A 25,850-nucleotide genomic window follows, 5' to 3' on the forward strand; every position below is an offset into this window, starting at 1 on the left:
AGAATACTGGAGTGGGTAGCCATTCCCTTCTCCAGGAGATCTTTCCAACCCAGGGAGGGAACCTGCTGCTGCTGCTGCTGCTGCTGCTGCTGCTAAGTCCCTTCAGTCTTGTCCGACTCTGTGTGACCCCACAGATGGCAGCCCACCAGGCTCCCCCGTCCCTGGGATTCTCCAGGCAAGAACATTGGAGTGGGTTGCCGTTTCCTTCTCCAATGCAGGAAAGTGAAAAGTGAAAGCAAAGTCGCTCAGTCGTGTCTGACTCTTCGAGACCCCATGGACTGCAGCCCACCAGGCTCATCTGTCCATGGGATTTTCCAGGCAAGAGTACTGGAGTGGGGTGCCATTGCCTTCTCTGAGGAGGGAACCTAGGTATCCTAAATATCAATTAATTATACATTTACGGAATAAGAGAAAAAAATCATTGATTTAATATTCTTTTTATCTTTCAGCATGAAATCTGTGGTTAAACTACTTTTACTCCAGGAAAGGAAAAACCAAGTAACTCTTTTTGATCTATTCCTGGTGTTGTTTCCAAATCTCTTAAAAAAAAAAAAAAAAAAGGGGTGGGGGGAGAGATAGCTCACGGTGGAAGGAGCATAGGATAGGGAAGAAGACATTGATTAATTTTTCAGTCTCCCAGTCCCAAGTGATAGAAAACTCACGGCTAACTCTTTAAATTCATATTCTGTCCATTCCAAAAGGAAGAAGTTACATTTTGGTAATAGATTATGTGATGATGGTTGTTTCTAACTCAGTTTAAAAGACCGGAATTTGTTCAGAAGAACAAATCAAAGTACATTTGTGTAGTGTTACTAATAGAATTTCCATTTAGCTAAAGCACAGGTTACCCAGACTGAATGATTAGGGAAGGTAGCTGATGATCAGCTTCCTATAGGAAGCATAGGCACAGCTTCCTATGCCATGAAGAATGTTTCTGATTTTGTCTTGAAAGTAAAGGGAAATACTAATAATTTTAAGTATTGGAAGGTTGGTAAGATAGAAAAGTTGAAATTGTAAGATTAAGAGCAGAGAAAACAAATAGTGGTCACTCAAGAAAAATTTAATAAAAATTGGAAAGGGCAGCACTCTTATGGAAAGCATGATTGGAAAAGTAGTGTATATTTGATAGATGTTAAAGAAATACAGTGTGCACCTTGGTGACCCATTCGATTCGCAAAGTGGAGATAATTAGGATAACATTAACATATTACTGGCCTCACAGAATAGTATGTTAATGCAAGCAGGCAGTATAGTAAAAGAAGCCAAATTTGGAGGAAGAGATGTCAAAAATTTAGTTATTAATGTCCATTAAGATTCCAAAGGTTAACAATGCATTTAATTATACATTAGGGAAAACCTGTAAATACTGTTAATTAGATTAGTTTAAGCAAGTAAGCCCTTTACTATATTTCATTTGACATTCTTTCAACAACTATAAAACCAGCAAAAGGCAACTACTCCCTAATAGACTCTTTGTAAAAGAGGATAACAATATTAAATAAGTCACAGATCTTGCCCTTGAGGGGCTTTCCAAGTGGCATAGAGGTAAAGAACCTGCCTGCCAATGAAGGAGACATAAGAGACGAGGGTTCAATCCCTGGCTTGGGAAGATCCCTTAGAGGAGGGCATGCCAACCCACAATCTATTCCAGTATTCTTGTCTAGAGAATCTCATGGTTAGAGATGACTGGTGGGCTACAGTTCATAGGGTCGCAAACAGTCAGGCACAACTGAAGCGACTTAGCATGCATGCTTGCCCTTGAGGCTATAGTGCAACCACAGACTCTATATTATAGGTGAGGCAACTTCCTCCAGGGATAGCAGAGGTTTATCAGTCTTAAGTGCTGTGTTGCCCTTTTAATAAACATTTTGCTAAATGCAACAATAAAATGCATACAAATTATTCTCTGCTTACCATTAACAATAACAATGATATCACGGAAGTCAATTTCTCCCCTAGCCTCCACTCTTCCTTCACACCTGTATATACCTTCATCACTTTTATTGATGTTGAGAATCTGCAGATTATTGTTGGCTAACATAGCGAACCGACCTGGAAAGTAAGCAAAGAAGAGGAAATGATATCAGTAATTGAAGGCAGAGTCCAGCATGCTCTAAATTGCTAAGTATTAAAATATGGTACTTGTCTGACACTATCCAACTTTTCATCAACAAACAAATTTCAATTTGAAAGTAAAATGTAATTTCATGACTTCGATTTTTCCACTCTACAACTGCCTTGTTACACCTTTTTGTGAAAATACATTCAAGAGTTTATTTCCACATAAAATGGTTAAGCTATTATTTTCCCCTTGGTACTCTGAATGCAGAAAAAATACACAAAAGAACAAAGCTGAGGGATTAGATATTACAGACAAGAAGATATTTTGACTGCAAATATATAGCAACTTGGGGATGGAAATGGGTTAGAGAATTGATTGAATATCCTTCCTCACACAATAATTAAACCAATAATTGCACATATCCTGAGGAGGAAGCTAAATATATAATACTATTCAAGTCAGGTAGAGGACATATAAAATGATCATATCTCAGATTTATTTGAAATATTTTTTTCTAGATCCAAGATAATCCATTTTAGGAAGGAATACATTAGACTTCGTTACCTTTATCTCAAGATTCCATTTTATGTGTGAGTGTATGCACATGCATATGTACAAAAATAGCTGTTATCGGGCATGCATTAGGTGATTGCTTGAAGTACTCTGGCTAGCCTAAGCAGCATCTCAGCCTGACCGTATTTTCCATAATGCCTGGTCTTAAGTTTTACTCATCATGATTTTGTTGCAGTCTTAAGAACTTTTCCCTTGTTATCAAGTAAAGAACATTATTATATCCTGTTCTATTTTGAAACATGTTATAAAGGCAGTATTCTAAATTTCAGTAGTTAATTCATTCATAGATAACATCAGACATGATGTTTGCTAAGTACTGTATTTGAGCACATGGATGGATAAGAGAAACACATCCTTGACCCGCTTAGACCTTTTGGTAAGGCAGAAATATCTTTAAGATACCCACTTATGGATATATACTGTTAAAGAGTATTTCTGGGGGCTCTTCCAGTATTTATTACTCTTCCCCCATTTGCTGGCTTAATAGACATGTTAGGACAAACAAAGAAGTCACATGAGAAAGTAATCTCCCAGCATCCCTCAACCTGGATCACTGAATGAATGCAATGGGTTCAATGCTTGTCTCTCATCCTACAACCCATTGGCCTTCACATGAGTAAGAAACTGCTGTGATATGAAGCCATTCATATTTCGTGTTCATTTTTCATAGCAATTCCTTAAGTCATAGTAGAAGTTTGGGCTTTAAATACAAATAAGGAAATTATTAGACTATATTAAAACAGGTAAGAATGTGGTAATTGATTGTCTAAAAGACAGGTAATAAGGAAAGAAAATTTGGAGATTCTGAAGCTGCCTCAGAGAGAAAATACCAATTATTAAGCTACATATATATAATTTTCAGTTCAGAAGGTTTAAACATTCCCAAAACATCTATTTCATCTTTTGGTTGACCTTGAGATGACATACAAAAATGTTTATACAGATGCTTTTTCCTGGGAAATTTTCTCACCAAAGAAGAGACTGAAGAGAAAGAAAGGCAATCGGCAGGAAATACAATTTATAGTAAGGACTGGAGGAACTCAGAACTCCTAAAACATCATGACATTCCAAAGCAAATTTAAAAAATATTCTATTCAAGTGTGTTGCTGGAAATTAGAATGAGACCTATACAAAATAGATGCTAATGACCCAGACAACCACAATGGTGTGATCACTCACCTAGAGCCAGACATCCTAGAATATGAAGTCAAGTGGGCCTTAGGAAGCATCACTATGAACAAAGCTAGTGGAGGTGATGGAATTCCAGTTGAGCTATTTCAAACCCTGAAAGATGATGCTGTAAAAGTGCTGCACTCAACATGCCAGCAAATTTGGAAAACTCAGCAGTGGCCACAGGACTGGAAAAGGTCAGGTTTCATTACAATCACAAAGAAAGTCAATTCCAAAGAATGCTCAAACTACCACACAATTGCACTCATCTTATATGCTAGTAAGGTAATGCTCAAAATTCTCCAAGAGAGGCTTCAACAGTACGTGAACTGTGAACTCCCAAATGTTCAAGCTGGATTTAGAAAAGGCAGAGGAACAAGAGATCAAATTGCCATCATCTGTTGGATCATAGGAAAAGCAAGAGAATTTCAGAAAAACATCTACTTCTGCTTCACTGAATATGCTAAAGCCTTTGACTGTGTGGATCACAATAAACTATGGAAAATTCTTAAAGAGATGGGAATACCAGACCACCTCATCTGGCTCCATAGAAATATGTATGCCGGTCAAGAAGCAACAGTTAGAACCAGACATGGAACAATGGACTGGTTCCACATAGGGAAAGGAGTATGTCAAGGCTGTATATTGTCACCCTGCTTATTTAACTTACATGCAGAGTAGTATATCAAGCATAATGCTGAGCTGGATGAAGCACAAGCTAGAATCAAGATTGTGGGAGAAATATTAATAACCTCAGATATGCAGATGACACCACCCTTATGGCAGAAAGCAACAGGAACTAAAGAACCTCTTAATGAAAGTGAAAGAGGAGAGTGAAAAAGCTGGTCTACAACTCAACATTCAAAAAACTAAGATCATGGTATCTGGTCCCATCACTTCACGCCAAATAGTTGGGGAAACAATGGAAACAGTGACAGACTTTATTTTCTTGGGCTCCAAAATCACTGCAGATGATGACTGCAGCCATGAAATTAAAAGACGTTTGCTCCTTGGAAGAAAAGCTATGACCAACCTAGACAGCATATTAAAAGGCAGAGACATTACTTTGCCAAGAAAGGGCCATCTAGTCAAAGCTATGGTTTCTCCAGTAGTCATGTATGGATGTGAGAGTTGGACCATAAAGAAAGCTGAGTGCCATAGAATTGATGCTTTTGAACTGTAAAGTTGGAGAAGACTCTTTGAGAGTCCCTTGGACTGCAAGGAGATCAGACCATTCAATCCTAAAGGAAATTAGTCCTGACTATTCATAGGAAGGACTGATGATGAAGCTAAAGCTCCAATACTTTGACCACCTGATGTAAAGAGCCTACTCATTAGAAAAGACCCTGATGCTGGGAAAGATTGATGGCAGGAGGAGAAAGGGATGGCAGAGGATGAGATGGTTGGATTACATTACTGACTCGATGGACGTGAGTCTGAGCAAGATCTGGAATTTGGTGATGGACACGGAAGTCTGGCACGCTGCAGGCCATGTGGTCATAAAGAGTCAGACACAACTGAGTGACTGAACTGAACTGAACAAAAGATGTTTGAAGAAAGCACTACTTGAGTCATTCATGAGTAATTGGATATTGGGAGTATTTAACTATTAAAGACGATCTATTTATTTCATTTACAGACTTCCAAACATTCATTATTGCAGAAAGGAAATAAAGGAAATCATAATATTCAATAAGGTGTCTGCTTTATGTTTCTTTAAGCAGGTTATTTTATAAGTCCCCTTTTCTGCTCATTCTACAGCAACTGAATGGTTTGTCACATCTACTCTTATGCCTTCAATCAATATTTTGATGATTCACAGTTTTTCTTCAGACCAGATGATCCCTGTGATTCCACAATTGTTTCAGTCATCTAGATATATACACTTAGAAGAACTGTAAATAATTCAATTTCAGTATGTGCAAAATTTGGTTATCTCCACCTAAAATCACTCCCCAACTCTGTCTTTAGAGGTCTTTATATTGAGCTAGATGCCGAAGGCAAATTCTTTGAATCATCTTTGATTTCTGCAGTACCCTCAATCTGCATATCCAATTAAATCCATATCCTATCACTTCTCCCTTTATCACTTCTTAGTCTAAAATTTCCTTTTCCCTCAGCAATTATTTCCTTCAGATTTGAGCAACTCTCTTTGCCTGAAGCTTTGCCTTGACTCTCATCCAATTCATTTTCCTCACTGAAACACTAATGTCCTTCTCAATACATATTAGCTCATGTCACTGTCTTAATTAAAACCCTCTAGTGATGTCACCTTTGGATAAATTCTAAAAGCCTCAATAGAGATGTCAAGGCCATGTTGAAATGGCTCAACCTTCTCTTCCAGATTCCTTTCCTATTAGTCTTTACTTACAAATCCTAGTTGTATTTATCTGTTATTATAAGTATTCTAGTTGCACTTATTTGTAAAGTTTAGTTATAATGAACTTAATTCAGTTCTGGAACATGCCACTCATGCTTTCACCTCTGAGCTACTGCATATGGTGTTCTCTCCATTTGAAAAGTCCCCACCAGTCTTTAGCTGGTTAATACCTTTTCATCTTTAAAGGTTGCTTTTTACTGTCAGCAGGCATTTTGGATACTTCCCTCTGCCCTAACTGATTCAAGTGCTCTTTCCTTATCATCCTCTATCACCGCACTTTCCCTATCATATACCTCAACAATCTTGTGTTCACAATTCATCCACTGATACTTTTACTAGAGTACTAACATATTAAGGGCACTAGATTAGTTCATCTTTTTAACTATGAATCACCATCACTTAGGACAATAGATAAGTGCAAAATAACTGTTGAATGACTTTTTATTAATATACTGGGAGTAGATTTCATATTTTTTTTTTCTGAGCAAGATGATTTTATCCATAGCTTTTGATGCAAAACTGGTACTTTATTAGAAAATGTTTAAAGCATATAGGAAGTTTCAGAGATAGCTTTCAAAATGGTTAAGAATGAATGGGCAACTCCGATAATGTACCCTTCCATCAGGGTTGACACTAAAAGTCAACATATTCAACTTTCTAACAAAATGTGACACTATCACTTTACTACCTAAATGCTTGGATTCTCTTATGGATTTCTTTCAACAAACAACATGGAACATCTTCACTTCAAGTAGTCTGGAAAGTATTACTTCTGCATATTTGTCAAACAGCTGCTATCAAAAGCATGGTTAATAAATCAACATTTCCAAACCTTCATTGTTTCATATGGATACTTTAAACTTTACTCCTGTGCCAAGTTAAGGCTTCAGAAAGTTATCTGGACACATTGCATTATTCTAAATCCCCATATATGTTCCATTCATGATTATAAATCTAAATTTATTTCATTGGTTTTGTTAAAAGAATCATACATATATAAAAATCTGAAGAATATTCTTATAAATTCAGTATAAATGTAAAAACTGTTCAATAATGAAGTATGTGGCAAGTTTCTTAAATATTAAAAGATTAGAAAAGTGTGTCCATCTTCACAATTCCCCTACATCCCTTATATTCCAAAGTAAAAACAAATTTTACAACTTAAAAAAAAAAAAATTCTACATTGTTTTCCCTGAAACTCAGTGTTAAGTTTCTATGTTTAACTCATTCCCAAGAAATAACAACTAATGAGAAGGAACAAGAAAAACAGACATTATTTACTGAGTTAAATAATATTACTGAGTTAAATATATTTACTGATATAAAGTTAATATTTCTTCATTCACTTAACAAATATTTATATATGTCTGTTTTATTTAAAATTCTCAACATTCTTCAAAATGCATATAATAGGGGTGATATACATATACATACACACACATACTTATGGACCGTAGAGAAGGTTGGACACCAAAGAATTGATGCTTTCTAAGTGTGATGCTGGAGAAGACTCTTGAGAGTCCCTTGGACAGCAAGGAGATCCAATGAGTCAATTCTACAGGAAATCAACCCTAAGTATTCATTAGAAGGACTGACGCTAAAGCTGAAGCTCCAATACTTTGGCCACCTGATGCAAAGAGCCAACTTATTGGAAAAGATCCTGATGTTGGGAAAGACTGAAGCCACGAGGAGAAGGGGACAACAGAGGATGAGATAGTTGCATGGCATTACCGACTCAATGGACGTGAGTTTCAGCAAACTCTGGGAGAGAGTGAAGGACAGGGATGTCTGCCATGCTGCAGTCTATGGGGTTACAAAGAATCAGACATGACTTAATGACTGAATAACAATAGTGGCTGAATCATATTGTGTGTAAGGCAGAAACCAACATAACAGTGTAAAATAATTACCCTCCAATTAAAAATATTTCAAAAAATTTAAAAAAGGATATGATAATTTATTATTTAAGATTAAGAATATGAATTATGTACAGAGCAGTTAGAAAAGCTGTTCAAAGCTTTCAGTTAAGTTAGTTTAGTCACTCAATCCTGTCTGGCTCTTTGCGACCCCCAGGGACTGTAGCAAACCAGGCCTCCCTGTCCATCACCAACTCCCAGAGCCTATTCAAACTCATGTCCATCATGTCAGTGATGCCATCCAACCATCTCATCCTCTGTCATCCCCTTCTCCTGCCGCCTTCAATCTTTCCAAGCATCAGCGCCTTTTCTACTGAGTCAGTTCTTTGCATCAGGTTAGCAAAGTATTGGAATTTTAGCTTCAGCATCAGTCCTTCCAATGAACAGTCAGGACTGATCTCCTTTAGGATTGACTGGCTGTATCCCCTTGCAGTCCAAGGGACTCTCAAGAGTCTTCTCCAACACCACAGTTCAAAAGCCAAGGAAAGTGTGGAGCCATGATGGAAATCCAGCCTCACATCATTTCATCATGGGGTACTGGGAAAATGTATAAGTATAGCATAGAAGCATCAGCCCTCCATCAGTAGTATACTTGAACATCAGTCTTCGCTTTGAGTGTTTTCCCTTGTGTGTATTAAAACAAACAAACAAACTCATTTTCAAAACCTTTTATAATTAAAATGTATGATATAAATATGTATACTTGAAGCCTAAGATTAAGTTATCTGAAAATGTTTAGACAATGTCATTTAACTGCTATAAATGTATTGCTTCCTTTATTATTGAGGGAAAAAAAGCAAAAAATATACAGTCTACTCATGCAATTTCATTAGTAAAATCTAAAGCAGTTATCTGAAAATAAATATATGTCTCATTGACTTATGACACTAGAAAAAAAGTTTTAGTCAGTAACTAACAAGCAGTGAAAATGCCACACCCAGAAAAATTCTCTAAAATTAAAAAATAAATTGACAATAGTGATCATGAAATATTATCTGTACATATTCAAAAAGAGAAGCTATCTATTTTCTCTTCTTTATGCTGTAGAAGTTTCATTTCTTAGAAACATAAAACAAAGACATCCCAGATAGAAAGTACTGAATATTTTAAAAGACTCAATTATTTTGTACCTCTCTGTAATGCAGGTGCCATGAAAAATATTCTAAATTGAAAATACTCCCAATTCACAATGGTAAAATAGCATAATGTAAGGAAATTATGCATTCAATTCCAGATGTCATATTATTCTGGAATTTTAGCTCGGTCTGAATCAAAATCATGAAGACAATTGGAATGAATGTACTTTTCTCACAATTATCCACATGTATCTTACCATAATATTTAGAATATGTAGGTATCTTTGAAAGAACAGTGCCAGAAAAACTAATAGGGGGATCAAGTCTGAATTATAAAATGTAGACTTTCAATAGATCAGGACAGATTCCTTTATTTATTCAGTATCCTTGAACTTGGGCTTTCCTGGTGGCTCAAATGGAAAGGAATCTGCCTGCAATGCAGGAGACCCCTGTTCAATTGAGGAAGATCCTCACTCAGGGAATGGCAACCCACCATCTAGTTTTCTTGCCTGGAGAATTCCACGGATGGAGAAGCCTGGCAGACTACATACAGTCCATGGGTCACAAAGAGTTGGACACAACTGAGTGACTATCATTTTCACATTCTTGAACTGTTTGTATATACATTTTTCTTGACTGGAGCAGAGGTCAGGAAACTTTTTCTGTCATCTCCAGAAAGTAACTATTGTGGGCCAAACCATCTGTGTCACAGTTGCTCAACTTTGTTCCAAAGCAGCCACAGACCATATGTAACAATTGGGTTTGGCTGCATCTCCATAACACCTTAATAAAACAGCAGAGGGGTTGAATTGAGCCTAGGGCCATAGTTTGCCAACCCCTAGTTTAGAGCTCTGATGTTCCCTAAACAATTGTTTGATACTTAGGGTCAATCCAATTGCTATATTTACTCAAGCAGATTCAGTCTCCTTAAAAAAATTGCAATATTGTTAGAACATATAACTTAGGGAGTTACCAAAATACTAACTGTCGGATATAGCGGTGACTTCCTCATTATGATATAACCAGCTGACGACAGGTGCGGGTGAGCTGCTGACTCGGCAAACCACTTCTGCATTCTCTCCTTGTTTGAACTCTTGAGGAGATACCACTTCTCTGAAAGTGAGTTTTTCTGTATAAGAAAGTAAAACAAACCAAAGAAATATTATTGCTCATCCCCCTCAATAACATATTTCAGAATTATTGTTTATGGATGCTGTAATAAAATAATTAGGTAAATCTAGATCATTTAAAACTTTACCAGACCATCTGATTCTCCTACCCAATAAATTCCCACCTCACTGAGAATAAAGTCCAAAGTCTTTACAGTGCTATATGAGGTCCTATATGAACTGGAGTCTATCTCATAATTTTTGATCCCAATTTTTCTTCTCTCCTCCTAATCTCTACTCCAGGCACTTCCTTGAACACTCCAGACTTGGTTTCATTCTGGGGCATTTGCACTCTCTTAAATTCCATCAAATTCTTGCCCAGTCTCCACATACAAAATAGTCATCACCCTTTATTTCTAAACTACTTAATGTCTTCCCTATAGGATTCTATAACATATATATCTAGCATTTATACATTAGTTTTAGCTTACTTTTTGTCTCCTGTTTCTACCTTCTAAAATGTTAGCACCAAGTGGCCAGTGACATTTTCTGTTTTAGTCACTAATGAGTCTTTAGGAATTAGAATATTGTCTGCCATATAGTAGACATCCATAAGTGTATCAAATGAATGCAAGGATGTGGATATTTATGCTTAATGAGAAATTTTCACAAAGGTAATTCACTGTTCTTACTAAACACCAGGAATTTTCCTTTGTATCATTTCAAATGACAGTTTTTTCCAGATACTAGTCTATGAAATGATGTTTTCAATTTAGTCTTTTGTAATTTATGAAATTAGTACAGCAAATGGGCATATAAAGAAGTAAAACATCTTTCTTTGAGGGGCTTAGAAACTAACAGGAGGGAAAAAAAGGTCAAATCAGGACAAATGAGGACAACAATGTTCCAACAGATTGTTGTCATCTTAAGAGGAAGTATGACTATGGCACACTTTTGGCCCTTTTTTCAACACAGCTGTAAGGAAGACATGACCTATGAGCTAGCATTCTAAAACTTTTATAGTTTTTCATTGGTATAAATGCTAACTACCACAAATTAATTGCACAGTAATATTCTAGGCACATTGTGCATGAATTAATGTAGTCCTCAAAGCAACTCTATGTATGATGTAAGTACTACTATTATACCCATTTTATAAATGGAAATTGAAAATAGAGAGGGTACCCAATTGCTCAGGACCACAGAATTAAGTGATGGAACCTGGTTTCAAAACCAGGGAATCAATGATCTTCAGTTTTCCTAAACAGGTTGCTACTGCTACTGCTAAGTCACTTCAGTCGTGTCCGACTCTGTGCGACCCCATAGACAGCAGCCCACCAGGCTCCACCATCTCTGGGATTCTCCAAGCAAGAACACTGGAGTGGGTTGCCATTTCCTCCTCCAATGCATGAAAGTGAAAAGTGAAAGTGAAGTCGCTCAGTCATGTCTGACTCTTAGCGACCCCATGGATTGCAACCTACTAGGCTCCTCCATCCATGGGATTTTCCAGGCAAGAGTACTGGAGTGGGGTGCCATTGCGTTCTCCGCCTAAACAGGTTAAGGATTCCTAAAAGTAGGAATGAGGAATTAATCAATTTCAAGTCATAAAATGAGGTCTAAGCGTAGAACACCTTGTTAATGAAAACACCTGGAGCTAAGAATCTGGTTAGAAATTTTTCTTCTTTATATGAGTTTTCAACTTTTTCTCCTACCTAAAGTCTGTCAACTTATCCTTCCCCAGTTCTCATTCTTGACTGTTCCCTGCTGTCACACAGGATATTTTCTCTAGTCATGAGCTTTTAAAGTGAAAAAAGCATTCCTAATAAGTTCTGTAACACTAAATAAACTGTTATCTATTACCTAACAGATTCTTAATGGCATCAGAAAACTAAAACATTTTCATCTCTATTATTTACCCAATAGATTTGGCTCCATCTACATGTTTATAATCCACTGTAACCTTTTATCTGTCTTATTTTAGAGACGTACTATGGTAAAACATAAATAAGCTGATATATGTAAAAGTCTTATTATTACACTGTCCAGCACATAGTTAGTTCTCAATGAGTACTAGCTTCTATTGTTAAGTGCATTTCAATTTGAATTTTTATAAGAATTTATAATTTCAATCAATAAAACATAAATACATGACTTACGGTAAATTTCCAAAACGACTGTAGCTTCTTGTGTCTGTCCTTTGGCATCTGTTGCTTGGCAACGATATATCCCTGCATCTTCTATATTTGCATTGTAGATGGTTAATCTTGATCTAATACCTTCCTTTTGCACTGATACCCTCTGTGTTGAAATTATCTTCTCCCCTTGAGGATTATACCAATCTATACTCTCAGGTTCACCAATTGCTGCAGAGAGCCATAGAAAAGAAATGCTTGAAAATATGTTTCAAGTGTTTGTTTTGATATTGGCATTTACTATTATGTAACAACTTTAACAATCTAGAAAAAAAATGTAAACAGAATACTCAAAATCTGAAAATCTTACAAAATTGAAAGTAAACACAAATGCTAGCACACATGTTCATCCTTATTTATCCAACACTGAGGATTAAATCTAGTCTGAGTAAGCAAAACCCATAGGAAATGGGTTTTCCAGTATGGTATTTAAGCTATGATAAGAGTAAACTTTGGGGCTTCCCAGACGGCTCAGTGCTAAAGAATCCACCTGCAATGGAGGAGTCGAGGTTCAGTCCCTGGGTCAGGAAGATTCCCTGGAGGAGGGCATGGCAACCCACTCCAGTATTCTTGCCTGGAGAATCCCATGGACAGAGAAGCCTGGTGGGCTACAGTCCATAGGGTTGCAAACAGCTGGACACTACTGAAGCGACTTAGCACTTGCATAGTGTAAACTTTACCACAGAGATCTATGGATTATGATTATTATATCTAAGTACTGAAACTGGCTAGGCAACTGAGTCCAAATAACATTCCATTTGATAGACGTGTGTGTGCCTGTTTGCGTCCGACTCTTTAAGATCCCATGGACTGTAGCCCACCATGCTCCTCTGTCTATGGTATTTCCTGGGCAAGAATAATGGAGTGGGTTGCCATTTCCTTCTCCAGGAGCCCTTCCCAACCCAGTAACTGAACCCACATCTCCTGTGTCTCCTGCATTGGCAGGCAGATTGTTTACCCACTGAGCCATCTCCAGTAGACATAATCCAAATTGAAACACGATTATGAACATACTTTCATCTGCTCAATTCTTTCTGATAGAGTCAGGAAATAGCACTGTCCCTGCCATACAGCAGAGCTCATAAAAATGTAAATCTTCTATAAAATAAACTTTGGCTTTTGTTAACAGAATTTTGAATTAATCTCTCAAGTTGTTAAACTTGCATAGATAAGGCCAATGACTATTTTTCAAATGAATCCCTAATCTTCTCTTTTTCCAACTGAAATGAGTAATTTCATCAGTTGATTCTAAAACTGTTAACTATTTAATCATATGATAATTAGAATGTATTGAAACGATACTTATGGTGGTAGGCAATTACAGCCAAATCATTACAGGGTAAACATTTATTTAAGTTTTCCAATTCAGAATCTAGGTTATTATCCTCTCCGTAAAAGCTGAAGCTTCCCATGTTTACTTTTAGACACCAAAAGGATGTATTTCACCTAATTGCTTGTGAGATAATTTGTGGAAGCAGCATGCACTATTAACTGAAAAGTTTCGGGGGAAAATGCATAAAGTTAACTAACATCTTTTGGGACCTTTTTGAAGAAAATTGTTCCCTCTCCTTCTCTTTTCCCCCCAAAATGGCTTTAGAAACAAATTATCTTCCTTCCTATATCAAATTAGACATGATGAAGAAAAAAGTATGAAAGAAGTTTAGTTAAATCGTGAATGATTTTAGTTATGTTATATTCAGTTTTTCTAAACAGAGCCATAAAACCGTAGTAGTTACAGGGTAACTCATCTGGGGGAGGTACTTGTTTTAATTCCCTCTTCTTCCATCAGGAAGTTACAAAGGAATCATTTAAATGTGCATTACTTTATATATGAGAAATACAAAATCCTCATTTTACACAGTAAATTATATAGGATATTTCTGTGAAATATTTTGGACATTTTAATTCTTAATGATATGGAAAAAATTCATTATCATGGAGAGTTTATTCTGGATTTTCACAGTGCAATCATAATTCTTTCTTTTTTTGGCAAATCCAATAAATAGTAATTCCAAATAAAAATGTCCATGTTATATTGCTGATGATACTGGGCTAATGGGAAAATTAATCAGTAGAATTAAATTTATTTTCCTGAAAAGGTAACATAAAAATTCATACATGGGACACATTTGTCTGTGAGGATATGACTGAGCTCCATTGAGTCTTGGGACCTGGGACCCTTTCACTGAAATGCTTGCACCTGAAAAAATGTCTCCTAGAGTAAAAGAATACAAAGAAACTATAAGAGACCAAAAATAACTGCAAGCACATGCAGTTGCAGCAAATTGTGATCAAGATGCATAAAGGCCAAATTCCAACTGCTACGTTTGAGGGAGCAAAAGCAGGTTACTACCCATGACACCTGCATAGTGTACCACCTAGGCTACCTCTCCACAGTGACCCAGTGATTTACACCTACCCTCAAACCACTTAAAGGACCAGCTCACCCCACCTCAGAAAGCAAGCAAGGAAACCTGTCACTCGTTTTCACATCCTAGTGTGTAGCAGAATTTGGGATAAAGACCTGTCTGAATTTCTCATCTGGCCTCTTACCAATTTCTATTGATTAAAGAGTCAAAAACCCAGTTCCGTAACATGAGCACCTTCTAGTTCAATCTGAAGACATAGTTTTAGATGTCTCAGTGCAGGAAATTTTAGAATCATATCAACATATCAACACTATGATAGAAAAATATATACAAGTGTTCTGATTTGTATAGGTTTCCCACATTTTCATTTTTAGATTTTTGCTTTACTACTGCATTTAAAATAAATAAGGTTTCTTCCAGGACAACAGTACAGCTCTTGGTTAATTTTCTTTATATAAAAGGAAAAAAAAAGTGCTTTATTAGTTTGCCTATTACTAAGAGCCAAATACTAACACTGGATGATGTTAATTCATACTCTTCAATTATGTGTTAATTTATGAATTATCTACAGAGGCAATACATCATATGATTTATATTATAAAGATAATGCAAATCCAAGAAAATAATACAATGGATTGTATTTTTAAGTTCATAAAGGTAATGCAAATCCAAGAATATAATAAAATTTGATTTTATTTTCAAATTCATTTTTTTAAACAATTTCATTTTTATGTGATTTTGTGATACATTTGAGCTGGATGTGTGCATGTGTACATTTGTACATATAAAGTATGGTTAAAGTTTAGAAACAAAGAGTTATATTTTATGCCAAAGCTGTGCTGACATAAAAAAAAAATACTGAACCAATCTATCCCCTACTTTCTGTCTTCCCATTTGCAAATATACAACAACATGTATCAACAGACCTATCAATTCAGACCCTTAAGAAGGCAGATTTATGAAGAATCATGGCCTTTACTAGAGATTCATATGAATTGATATGATTTTTAGATACATTATTATAATTGCTTCTATTTTTATTAATTGCAATAATGATTTACATAAGTCATGCTATTCTCAAGACAACTTTTATAATGAATTTTATGTCAGAAATACATATTTAATTCCGTTTTGAAATGCTAAATTATAATCATGAAAGAAAACAATTTTTAAATATATTAAAACACAATTTGGCACTGCATGAATATTTTAAAACTTTATATATGAAGTCCTTTATGCATGAAAATTAATATTGTGAATCTAAATAGCAGTAGAATGTGTTGATTTGTGAGTTTTACATACTGAATAAAATTTTGTTGCTTAAGTAGAACCATATAATTTCTCATAGCATTATGATATATGATATTTCTAACAAAATTATTCAATTATAACATATAAATTTATTCTAATATTATTATTAGAGGGAAATATTTCAATTTATTTAAAAGTTATCATGCATACATTATATTTTCTAAGCTATCTTCAAAATAATCTAGTTTGTTTGACAGTCAAGATTAGTAACTGGAAAGTAATAAATAAAATTCTTAGTGTTTAATATGTAAAATGTGCTTATTAACACTTTTTCAATCATTATAAGTCCAATGATAATATACAATTTTATTTCTAGAGAATGATACTTTAACTATGAAATTACTCAGTATATTATATAACTAACTGAAGAATGAAACAAGCTATCTGAAAATATTTGTAGAAATACATACCTGTACATGTGAAGAATTTAGATTCACCCACACTAAGCTCTACTTTGCTAAGTGAAATTGTCACTTGAAGAAGAGCTGAAAGAAAATATTTGAGTAAAATTAATTTTGCTTTTAAACATAAATGCTAAAATATTAACACATCGTGTCGATATCACATGATCTAAATAGCAATTATTTATCCTCTTATGCTTTTATTACCTGTAAAGAGAAATGAAAGTTTACAAAACACAATCTAACAAATTATACCCATTATATCATTATGCACTTTACAACCAGGGCAAATAAAAGATGTATTAAAGCTCTGTTGAAATGTTGAGAAAATTCATACTTAGACAACTGTTCCATATTCACAGGCTAGGGCTTATGTGTGCTACCAGATTGGGCAACAGCTACAGAAAATTTTTGCTCAAAATTTGGAAACTTGCTTAAAAAGAGTACACCCTACACTGCTATTACAATAATTAAATCTTTAAGTTAAGTACTTTTTGACTAACTACTAAAATATTTCCATGAAAGAAGACAAGCATGTGGAAGAGAGGAGGTACTACATAAAGAGAGGGGAATAAACTAATAAACTTTTTCCTTTTTTTTTTTTCCACAAAATAGATAAGTTAATTGAAGTAACTAGAGCAATGGTAATAAAATAAAGATATTCAAAAAAGTTTATTGTCAGATTTGGAATAAAAGAGCTGAATATTCTAACATCAGAAGATAATTAAAATTATGCTTTAACATAAATTAAAAGATTTATGTTTCTAATAATATGTCAAGACAGTGTGACCATGCCCTAAAACACTGTTCCACCATCCTTTGCTCCCAGAAATGCATAGCTAACCTTTTCAGAAAAAGAACTGACTCCAAAAAGACCCTGATGCTGGGAATGATTGAAAGACTGAAGGCAGGAGGAGAAGGGGGTGACGGAGAATGAGATGGTTGGATGGCATCACTGACTGGATGGACATGAGTTTGAACAAACTCCAGCAGTTGGTGATGGACAGGGAAGCCTGGTGTGCTGCAGTCCATGGGGTCCCAAAGAGTCAGACACGACTGAACTGAACGGAACCTTTTCAGGACAGTAATGGTGCTTCAAGGAAAAAAAAAAAAATGAAGAAAAATCTGAAATTTAGAGTACAAGCCTACATTGGGAATTTGTGGGTCATAGTAACTAACAGGCTCAAAGATTGCAGAGGATGGATCCAAGCTTGCTGAGAAGAGGGGATGCTATAGAACATCACCAAACACTGGACCAGAAAAAGATTCACCCTTAGTGTTAAGAAGGGTATAGAATAAACTAGCCTACTGGCAAAAGAGAATGACAAGGATAGTTGGCTCTTCTGGCCTATGTAAAGGAAAAATGTTTCTTCTTAAAGAGGTTAACCATGCTTCTACCATATCCTAGATTTGGAATTTTGAAATTGCAAATATATGTTCTTTGGGAAACCCCAAGCTGAAAATTAACTTATAAAGCTGTTTCACATAGGACTCACAGCTACGTGGCAGAAACAAACACAAAATCCCTTCATAATCAGTCCCAACTCCACAAGATTTTCATAAACGAACCTCTCTTCAAGTTTAATTCACATTACGACATTAGAAAATACATGGTGAAATAAGGTACTGTGAGCACGAATTAGTCGAAATAACCTAGAGGAGAAATTATACCCATGAAATTCCAAAAAAATAAATTAGACTAAAGATGTAACTACCATACCTATGTTGACAATGTTTAAGTAAATAAAATGTGAAATCAAAAATATGAGAAAGGAAGACAATATTTATCAACCAAAACTTGTCATACATGTTATTTAAACTTTTTAAAATAATTCCTTGTACGTCCCATACTTGATTGATGAATCCTTTTTCTGGAAACCTCTCTGAGAAACAGGATGGGCTACATCGCTCTCTTCTCTCCAGTCTTGGCCCTTTTTTATTAATAATTTCATCAACACTCAGAGAGTACATATATGATAGGGGCTCAAAAAGTGTCCTATTAAGTCTAATATTTCAGAGAGAAACATGTTAAGAATAACAAAGAATTAGAATAGGAAGAAAATTAGAAGAACCAAGGAAGTGTGTTAGTCATTCAGTCAAGTCTGACTCTCTGTGATCCCATGAACTGTAGCTGGCCAGGTTCCTCTGTCCATGGGATTTCCCAGGCAAGAATACTGCAGTGCCATTTCTTTCTTCAAGGGATCTTTCAGACCGTGTTCGAATGCAGGTCTCCTGCATTGCAGGTGGATACTCTACTGTCTGAACCACCAGGGAAGCCCCAAATGAAGGAACAAGAGAGTATCTATTATAAACATTGTCAATTCTAGTGAGAATTGACAGAAGAAGACTTTTTCTTTGTAGAAGTAACTAATCCCCAATGGGGACAATAGAATCAAACTGTAGACAAAGTCAAGGAATTTAAGATTGGCCTCTTAAGAAATTATATCTGTAGAAATGTGTAGAATTTGAGGGGATCCACAATTCTGGACATGGGACTTTACAAACTGGGAAGGTTTACTCATACTTATGGATAGAAGGGACAGAGGTAGAAAAAAAGGTGATATAGTTGGAATAAAGAAGGGAATTGTGATTTTTCTCATTCTCTTTTTACTATTTATACTTGCTCCTTTAAGATATCATCTTATTTCATGACATCAATTTCCTTTTCTCTTTGGTTCTCCAGTTTATGCTTTCCCATAGTTTAATCCTACAATTTCTAATTCTCAACTCACATTCAATTGAATAGCATATTTTAATTTCAAATTCTCCATGTTCAAAATGAACACTTAACCCTTGCATCAAAAATTGCTAACTGTTTACTATTCAATTTTTGGTCATTACCAATCGATTGTAAAGTCTTGGATATATAACCTCTGAAATATTACTTGTATGCATTCTTATTTCAACACTGTTTCCCTAATGCATGCACTCACTTATTTGTAACCTGAGATATTTCTTCTAATCTGAGAGAGTGATGTATCAAATTCTGTATGTCTTTTTCTGACTTAATATCTCTTCAATGTTTCTCCCCATGAGAATATTTCTCAGGTTGCTGCAAGCGTATATTTCAAAAAAAAAAAAAAAAATTAATTTTACCTGCCTACTCAAAAATCTCCAAATTGCATTTGTTTTATTCAGTTAATTAGTTATTGTGTACATTTTAATTGAAAGAAAACTAACTTTTCCAAGTTTATTTCCAATTGTTCCTTAATGCTTTTGCAGCTGTAGACAACTACAATTAATCATCCTCCACTTCCCCACTGACTCACACTTCCTCACCAATGTGCTTTTGTGCAAACTATTGCCTTTGCCATCTCCCTTTCTCTAATCTCCACATGGCTGGCTACATTCTATCTTCAAAATAAAACTAAAGGATCAATAACTTTTCAAAATATTCTTGGATAGTTCCATTTATAACATCAACAAATAAATGTCTTTGATCCAGAGGCATGTTCACTAAACAAATAAAATGTATATTGTTGATAATGATGTGTGTGTTGGAGAAGACTCTTGAGAGTCCCTTGAACTGCAAGGGGATCCAACCAGTCCATCCTAAAGGACATCAGTCCTGGGTGTTCACTGGAAGGACTGATGTTGAAGCTGAAACTCCAATACTTTGGCCACCTCATGCAAAGAGCTAACTCATTGGAAAAGACCCTGATGCTGGGAAAGATTGAAGGCAGGAGGAGAAGGGGACAACAGAGGATGAGATGGCTGGATGGCATCACCAACTCGATGGACACGGATCTGGGTGGACTCTGGGAGTTGGTGATGGACAGAGATGCCTGGCGTGCTGCGGTTCATGTGGTCACAAAGAGTCGGACACGACTGAGTGACTGAACTGAACTTAACTGATTATGTATGTTACTTGCTCAGTTGTGTCTGACTGTTTGTGACCCCAAGGATTGTAGCCATCCAGGCTCCTCTGTCCATGGGATTTTCCAAGGAAGAATATTGGAGTGGGTTGCCATTTCCTCCTCCAGGGGATCTTCCCAACCCAGGGATCAAATCCCCATCTCCTGTGTCTCTTGTATTGCAGGCAGATTCTTTACCCACTGAGCCATCAAGGAACCCTTCTCTACTATATTTAAATGTAAATTTATAGAATGGAAAGCTCATCACCCTCACTTATATTTCTCCTAAACTGATAATACATATAAATGCATGGCAGAATAATGAAAAAACACTTTACCGAGAGTTTATCGTACACTGGGTACAGAACACTGACAGTACTGACAATATCAAATTTTGGAATCACCTCACCGACTTAAATAAAGTTTAAAGATACTAGAACTTTTGAGAAATGTCTGCCAATTCTTACTTAAGCAATTCCCAGTTTGACCTTTTGTAGTTTACAGAAAAGACAAAACTTGAAAGATGCAGCCATTTTAAAAGCCAAACACATGTAGGCATTTAAAAAGTTCTGAACAATTTTACACAGATTTGCTAATGGGTATAATAAATAACATATTCATTGCAATAAAATGAAATTAATCTTGAAATTGATTAGTTAATTTTTATTAAAACACTTGGTTAATTTTCATTCCATACAAACTATCAATTCATCCATTAATCAAGACCATATTTTTATGAACATTTTGGTGACTGGGCACATTGGCTATAAATCGGGGATTAAAAGTATATAGTAAAAAGACAACACATAATTCTCTAGTTTAATACATTTCCCAAAGGCTAGATTTACTCTAATTGACCCCCACAGATATATTAAAACATGTGCAGATTAGGAAAAAAAAAAAGAACTAAAATTTAAGGTCATGCCTTAATCTTTGCTCTAGAGATTCAATATCATTTACCATTCTTGACTTTTGGTTACCTCCCCCAGAGGAAGATACATATGGTACAAAATGGCCTCCCCCAGAGTCTTTGAACCTAAATGCCAGAAGAAAGTGAAATAATCTTCTAATGACAATGTTGTGTTCAGAAAAAACTGGTCAGGATTGATATATTTATACCTATCCAGTTAACTTCACCTTCATTTCTGATATTTAAATTTAGGCACTAAAAATAAATAAATAATAAGAGTTGACAGTGAAATGGGGCCTTTATATCATACAGAAAAAAATTAAATATTTCAAATTAAAATATCTGTTTAGGGTTGGGTGGAATTTGAGTAATAAAATGGCATTCACTGATGCTGAAAAACCCAATCTTGATATTTTACTCTTCTTATATTGGGAATAGATGTAATACCTTTGAAGAAATTGATAAGGGTATAATGTTACATAGATTGATTCACTTGATATAAGCAACATTGATTAAATGATAGAATTACCTAAAAGCCAAACAATCAATCATAATTTTGTATTAAAATTGGTATTGGATAGTCAAAATGCCAGTATATTCACATGAGAGTCTCATTTAAAGTAAGAAAACATTTTACACTCACAGCCTGGATAATGCATTCATGACAAATATATCTTTTTTGAACTACCCTCAAATAAAGAAATGCAGTACTATCTTAAATGTAGAATTAGGTAAACTAAAAATTATTTACCAAAATAAGTAAGTATTTATTGAATACATGCATTTTGAAAATCATTCTTTTAAGATGCTATGGTACATAAAATAATGTCATAGTTTCTAATGTCAAAGTATTTCTACTTTATTTGGTAAGGCAAAAATACTACATAAAAAGAAGAATGATAAAACAAGATGATGTGTATCAATTATGGCCATTATGACATTTATGGTCAAGAAGGCTGCATAGAGGACAATAAAACTTGAGGGAAAAAGCTGGAGTAGATATTGTAATAGAAGGACAGAAAGAGGATAGCCACTGCAAGTAAGAAATACATGTTGGTGGACATTCCAGTTAAGGCAAAAATGTTCAAGTGATATTCAGGGAATAATTGCTGTTTTTGTTGTTCAGTTGCTAAGTTGTGTCCCACTCTTTGTGCCCCATGGGCTGCAGCATACCAGCCTTCCCTGTCCTTCACTATTTCCTGGAGTTTGTTCAAATTCATTTCCATTGTGTTGGAGATGCTATCCAACCATCTCATCTTCTGTTGCCTCTTTCTCCTCTTTCCCTAAATCTTTCCCAGCATCAGTGTCTTTCCAAATAGTAGATCAATATAGATGAAGTTGATCTCATGTAGAATTATGGTCAAGAATTATGGTCATATATTATAATTAGAGAAATAGTTTTTAAAGTACATTGGAGGATCTCAAAAGTCATGGTAAAATTTCTGGACTTATATTTGTGTCATTATTTATAAATAGAAACAAAATTGGCATTTAGTAAAGATTAGTCAGAAGATAGAATAAATGACAACTGAATTTCAGGGAAAAGCACTTTAAGGTATATTATGATGAGTATTGGGCTGGCTATTGGCAAAGAACATAGAAAGGTAGGAAAGGATGGAACAACAAAGAAGTCAAAATAAGAATTACTCTAGATCAAATAGAACATTACTGAAAATGGAAAAATGTAAAAAATGTTAAGGTTTTCTACTTCAGTGAAACAAGCATCAACAACATAAAAAAGAATTTCAGGAGAAGAACTAATGGAGGGGAAAATATAGAGAAATAATTTTTATCATAAATGAAAATTACTCCTCAAAATAGAACCTAGACAACATTTTAGCAAAAAATAATGCTATCATAACAAAGTTTAAGTTAATATTTGCAATTTAAGTAAGCATGCATATTAAACAGCAGATTTTCAAAGGAGATTTTCTTAATTTACAGAAGTAAAATATAATGAAGTCATTGGCATTTCTAAGATCCATCAAGGGACCAAGAGAGCCCATTGCAATTTGATACAATATTTAACAGTGACATTTAAAATGGCCAGTTTATCACCTGCAGAAATTTTAAAACTGACAATTTAATTACTCTCCCACATGCCTGACACAAAGCACAGTTGGATCCACTCAAAATTCTAACAGACAGGTGCAGATAACTTAAGGCACTGATTTATCTTAGTAGGATGACTTGTATCATTTTTCAAGCAAGCAATTTTTTCCCCAGGCTTTCACATCAAGGGGCTTCCCTCATAGCTCAATTGGTAAAGAATCCTCCTGCAATGCAGGATACCCTAGTTTGATTACTGGATTGGGAAGATCCACTGGAGAAGGAATAGGCTATCCACTCCGGTATTCTTGGGCTTCCCTTGTGGCTTAGCTGGTAAGAATCCGCCTACAGTGTGGGAAACCTGGGTTCAGTCCCTGGGTTGGGAAGATCCCCTGGAAAAGGGAAAGGCTACCCACTGCAGTATTCTGGCCTGGAGAATCCCTGGACTTAGTCCATGGAGTAGCAAAGAATCAGACACGACTGAGCAAATTTCACTTTCACTTTCCACATCAAGGGAGTTAACAGAACTAAGATATCTAATAACTATAAAATCTTTCAAAGAGTCTTATTCATAGAAGGAACTTTTAAATTATTGATGAAATCAAATGAATATGATTTCCTCATTTTTTCATTAAAAACATTTTTAAATTGTACCCACTTAGAGCATTATGCCTATAACTTATTAATTATTCACTTTTTATTATTGAATTCATGTCATATTAAAGCCATCTATGTATGATCTTGTTTATTCACTTAAATTGCTACATTGTTCGTGAAAACTCAGAACTTTTGGAACACTTAAAAGAGAAATATTCTATCATCAAACATTTTAGGAATTTTGATGGCTGTGAACATTTGATCAAAACTATTTTTTTAATAAATGTTTCCACCTAAGTTTACCAAGACAAAGTAAACATTTTAGTGTAATTCCTTTCCATCACTGTGCTTTTTTCATATTTGAGCTCAACTGTCTTCAATATTCCCATATTAATTTAGAAAAACAAATATCTCAGTTAGATCATGTGGGTCCTTTAACAGCAACTGGTCAACCTGCTTAATGATTCTTTTTCTATTGACTTCTTCCTGTTAAGCTATAGACACTACAGTTTCCATTCTAAAAAATAATAATAATAATAAATGAAAAAAAAATAAAATAAGACAGTCAAACAATATAAAAAGAAAAGATTACTATGGTATATTCTACTTTGTTTCATTATATTAATTTTCCAAGAAAGGGAGCCTACTGAAGACTCTTAAGAGTCTTCTCCAACACCACAGTTCAAAAGAATTGATGCTTTCGAACTGTGGTGTTGGAAAAGACTCTTGAGAGTCCCTTGGACTGCAAGGAGATCCAACCAGTCTACCTAAAGGAGATCAGTACTGAGTGTTCATTGGAAGGACTGATGTTGAAGCTGAAACTCTAATATTTTGGCCACCTGATGCGAAGAGGTGAATCATTGGAAAAGACCCTGATGCTGGGAAAGATTGAGGGCAGGAGGAGAAGGGGACGACATAGGATGAGATGGCTGGATGGCATCACCGACTCAATGGACATGGGTTTAGGTAGACTCTGAAAGTTGGTGATGGACAGGGAGGCCTGGCCTGTTGCAGTTTATGGGGTCGCAAAGAGTCAGACATGACTGAGAGACTGAACTGAACTGAACTGTAAGTTTTGCTATTTTTATCTACTGAATCTATTTTGCCAGAAAAAAAGGAAGAAAAAAAAAATAACAGAGATATCCAAGGTTCTCTTATCCTTGCCTCTTGTTAACAGAAAACTGAACAAGTTCAACTCACTTCCCTTAATTATCTCCCAAATCTGCTTCTGTTTTGCATCCTCATTGCTTTAGTTTTAATGTCTCACCACTGCTAGCTTAGTCTAGTGAGTGGTCTGCGGCTATATTCCAGATTGCAATGGTTGTTTTTATTTGATTCTGGCCCCATCCCTGAAAATCCTGATTCAGTATATCTGGTGTAGGGCCTAAGATTTTCTATATTAAGTAGCTTCCAGGTGCTTACCATTGTTATGTCAAATGTAGGTCCAAATCCAAAACCACTGACCTCAATTAGGAACTTGCTTATAATATAGGATATTCAATTTTATCTCATACTGAATGAACCATAATCTATAAAATGAGAAGACTGTTCCATGTGTACATTAAGATGTGGTCAATACTGGATAGTGAAAATCTAACATGTTTAATCTTTCTGTTGAGTAGGATAAAATCCACACTCTTTCACACTTGTCATGTAAGATATTTAACAAGCTGGACATGATCTAATTTTATTCAATTTTATTTCTGACAGTTTCCAAATATAGGATCAAAACCAAATCAAAACAAAACACACACAATAGGCAACTATCAAGAAATTTTGTAAATAGGGTCTGTTTTCCTATTTATATATTTCTTTCTGAATTATTCTTCTTATTCAATAGAGCCCTTCTCCTTTGTAATAGTGCAATCTTATTACTTTCCA

The 25,850-nt window shown here is 35.3% G+C and overlaps 1 protein-coding gene across 2 annotated transcripts in view; it reads right to left on the minus strand.

Moving 5' to 3' along the window:
• NCAM2 (neural cell adhesion molecule 2) overlaps positions 1–25,850 on the minus strand; it is a 567,319-nt gene that overhangs the window by 219,051 nt on the left and 322,418 nt on the right. For both annotated transcript variants that reach the window (XM_027545118.1, XM_027545216.1), the window contains exons 2-5: positions 16,569–16,643; positions 12,443–12,649; positions 10,163–10,306; positions 1,915–2,052 (exon numbers count right to left, since the gene is read on the minus strand). In XM_027545118.1, coding sequence (XP_027400919.1) covers positions 1,915–2,052; positions 10,163–10,306; positions 12,443–12,649; positions 16,569–16,643 — 564 coding nt within the window. The remainder of the gene's footprint in view (positions 1–1,914; positions 2,053–10,162; positions 10,307–12,442; positions 12,650–16,568; positions 16,644–25,850) is intronic.

Source organism: Bos indicus x Bos taurus, chromosome 1, assembly GCF_003369695.1.
Source record: "Bos indicus x Bos taurus breed Angus x Brahman F1 hybrid chromosome 1, Bos_hybrid_MaternalHap_v2.0, whole genome shotgun sequence".
Taxonomy (NCBI): domain Eukaryota; kingdom Metazoa; phylum Chordata; class Mammalia; order Artiodactyla; family Bovidae; genus Bos; species Bos indicus x Bos taurus.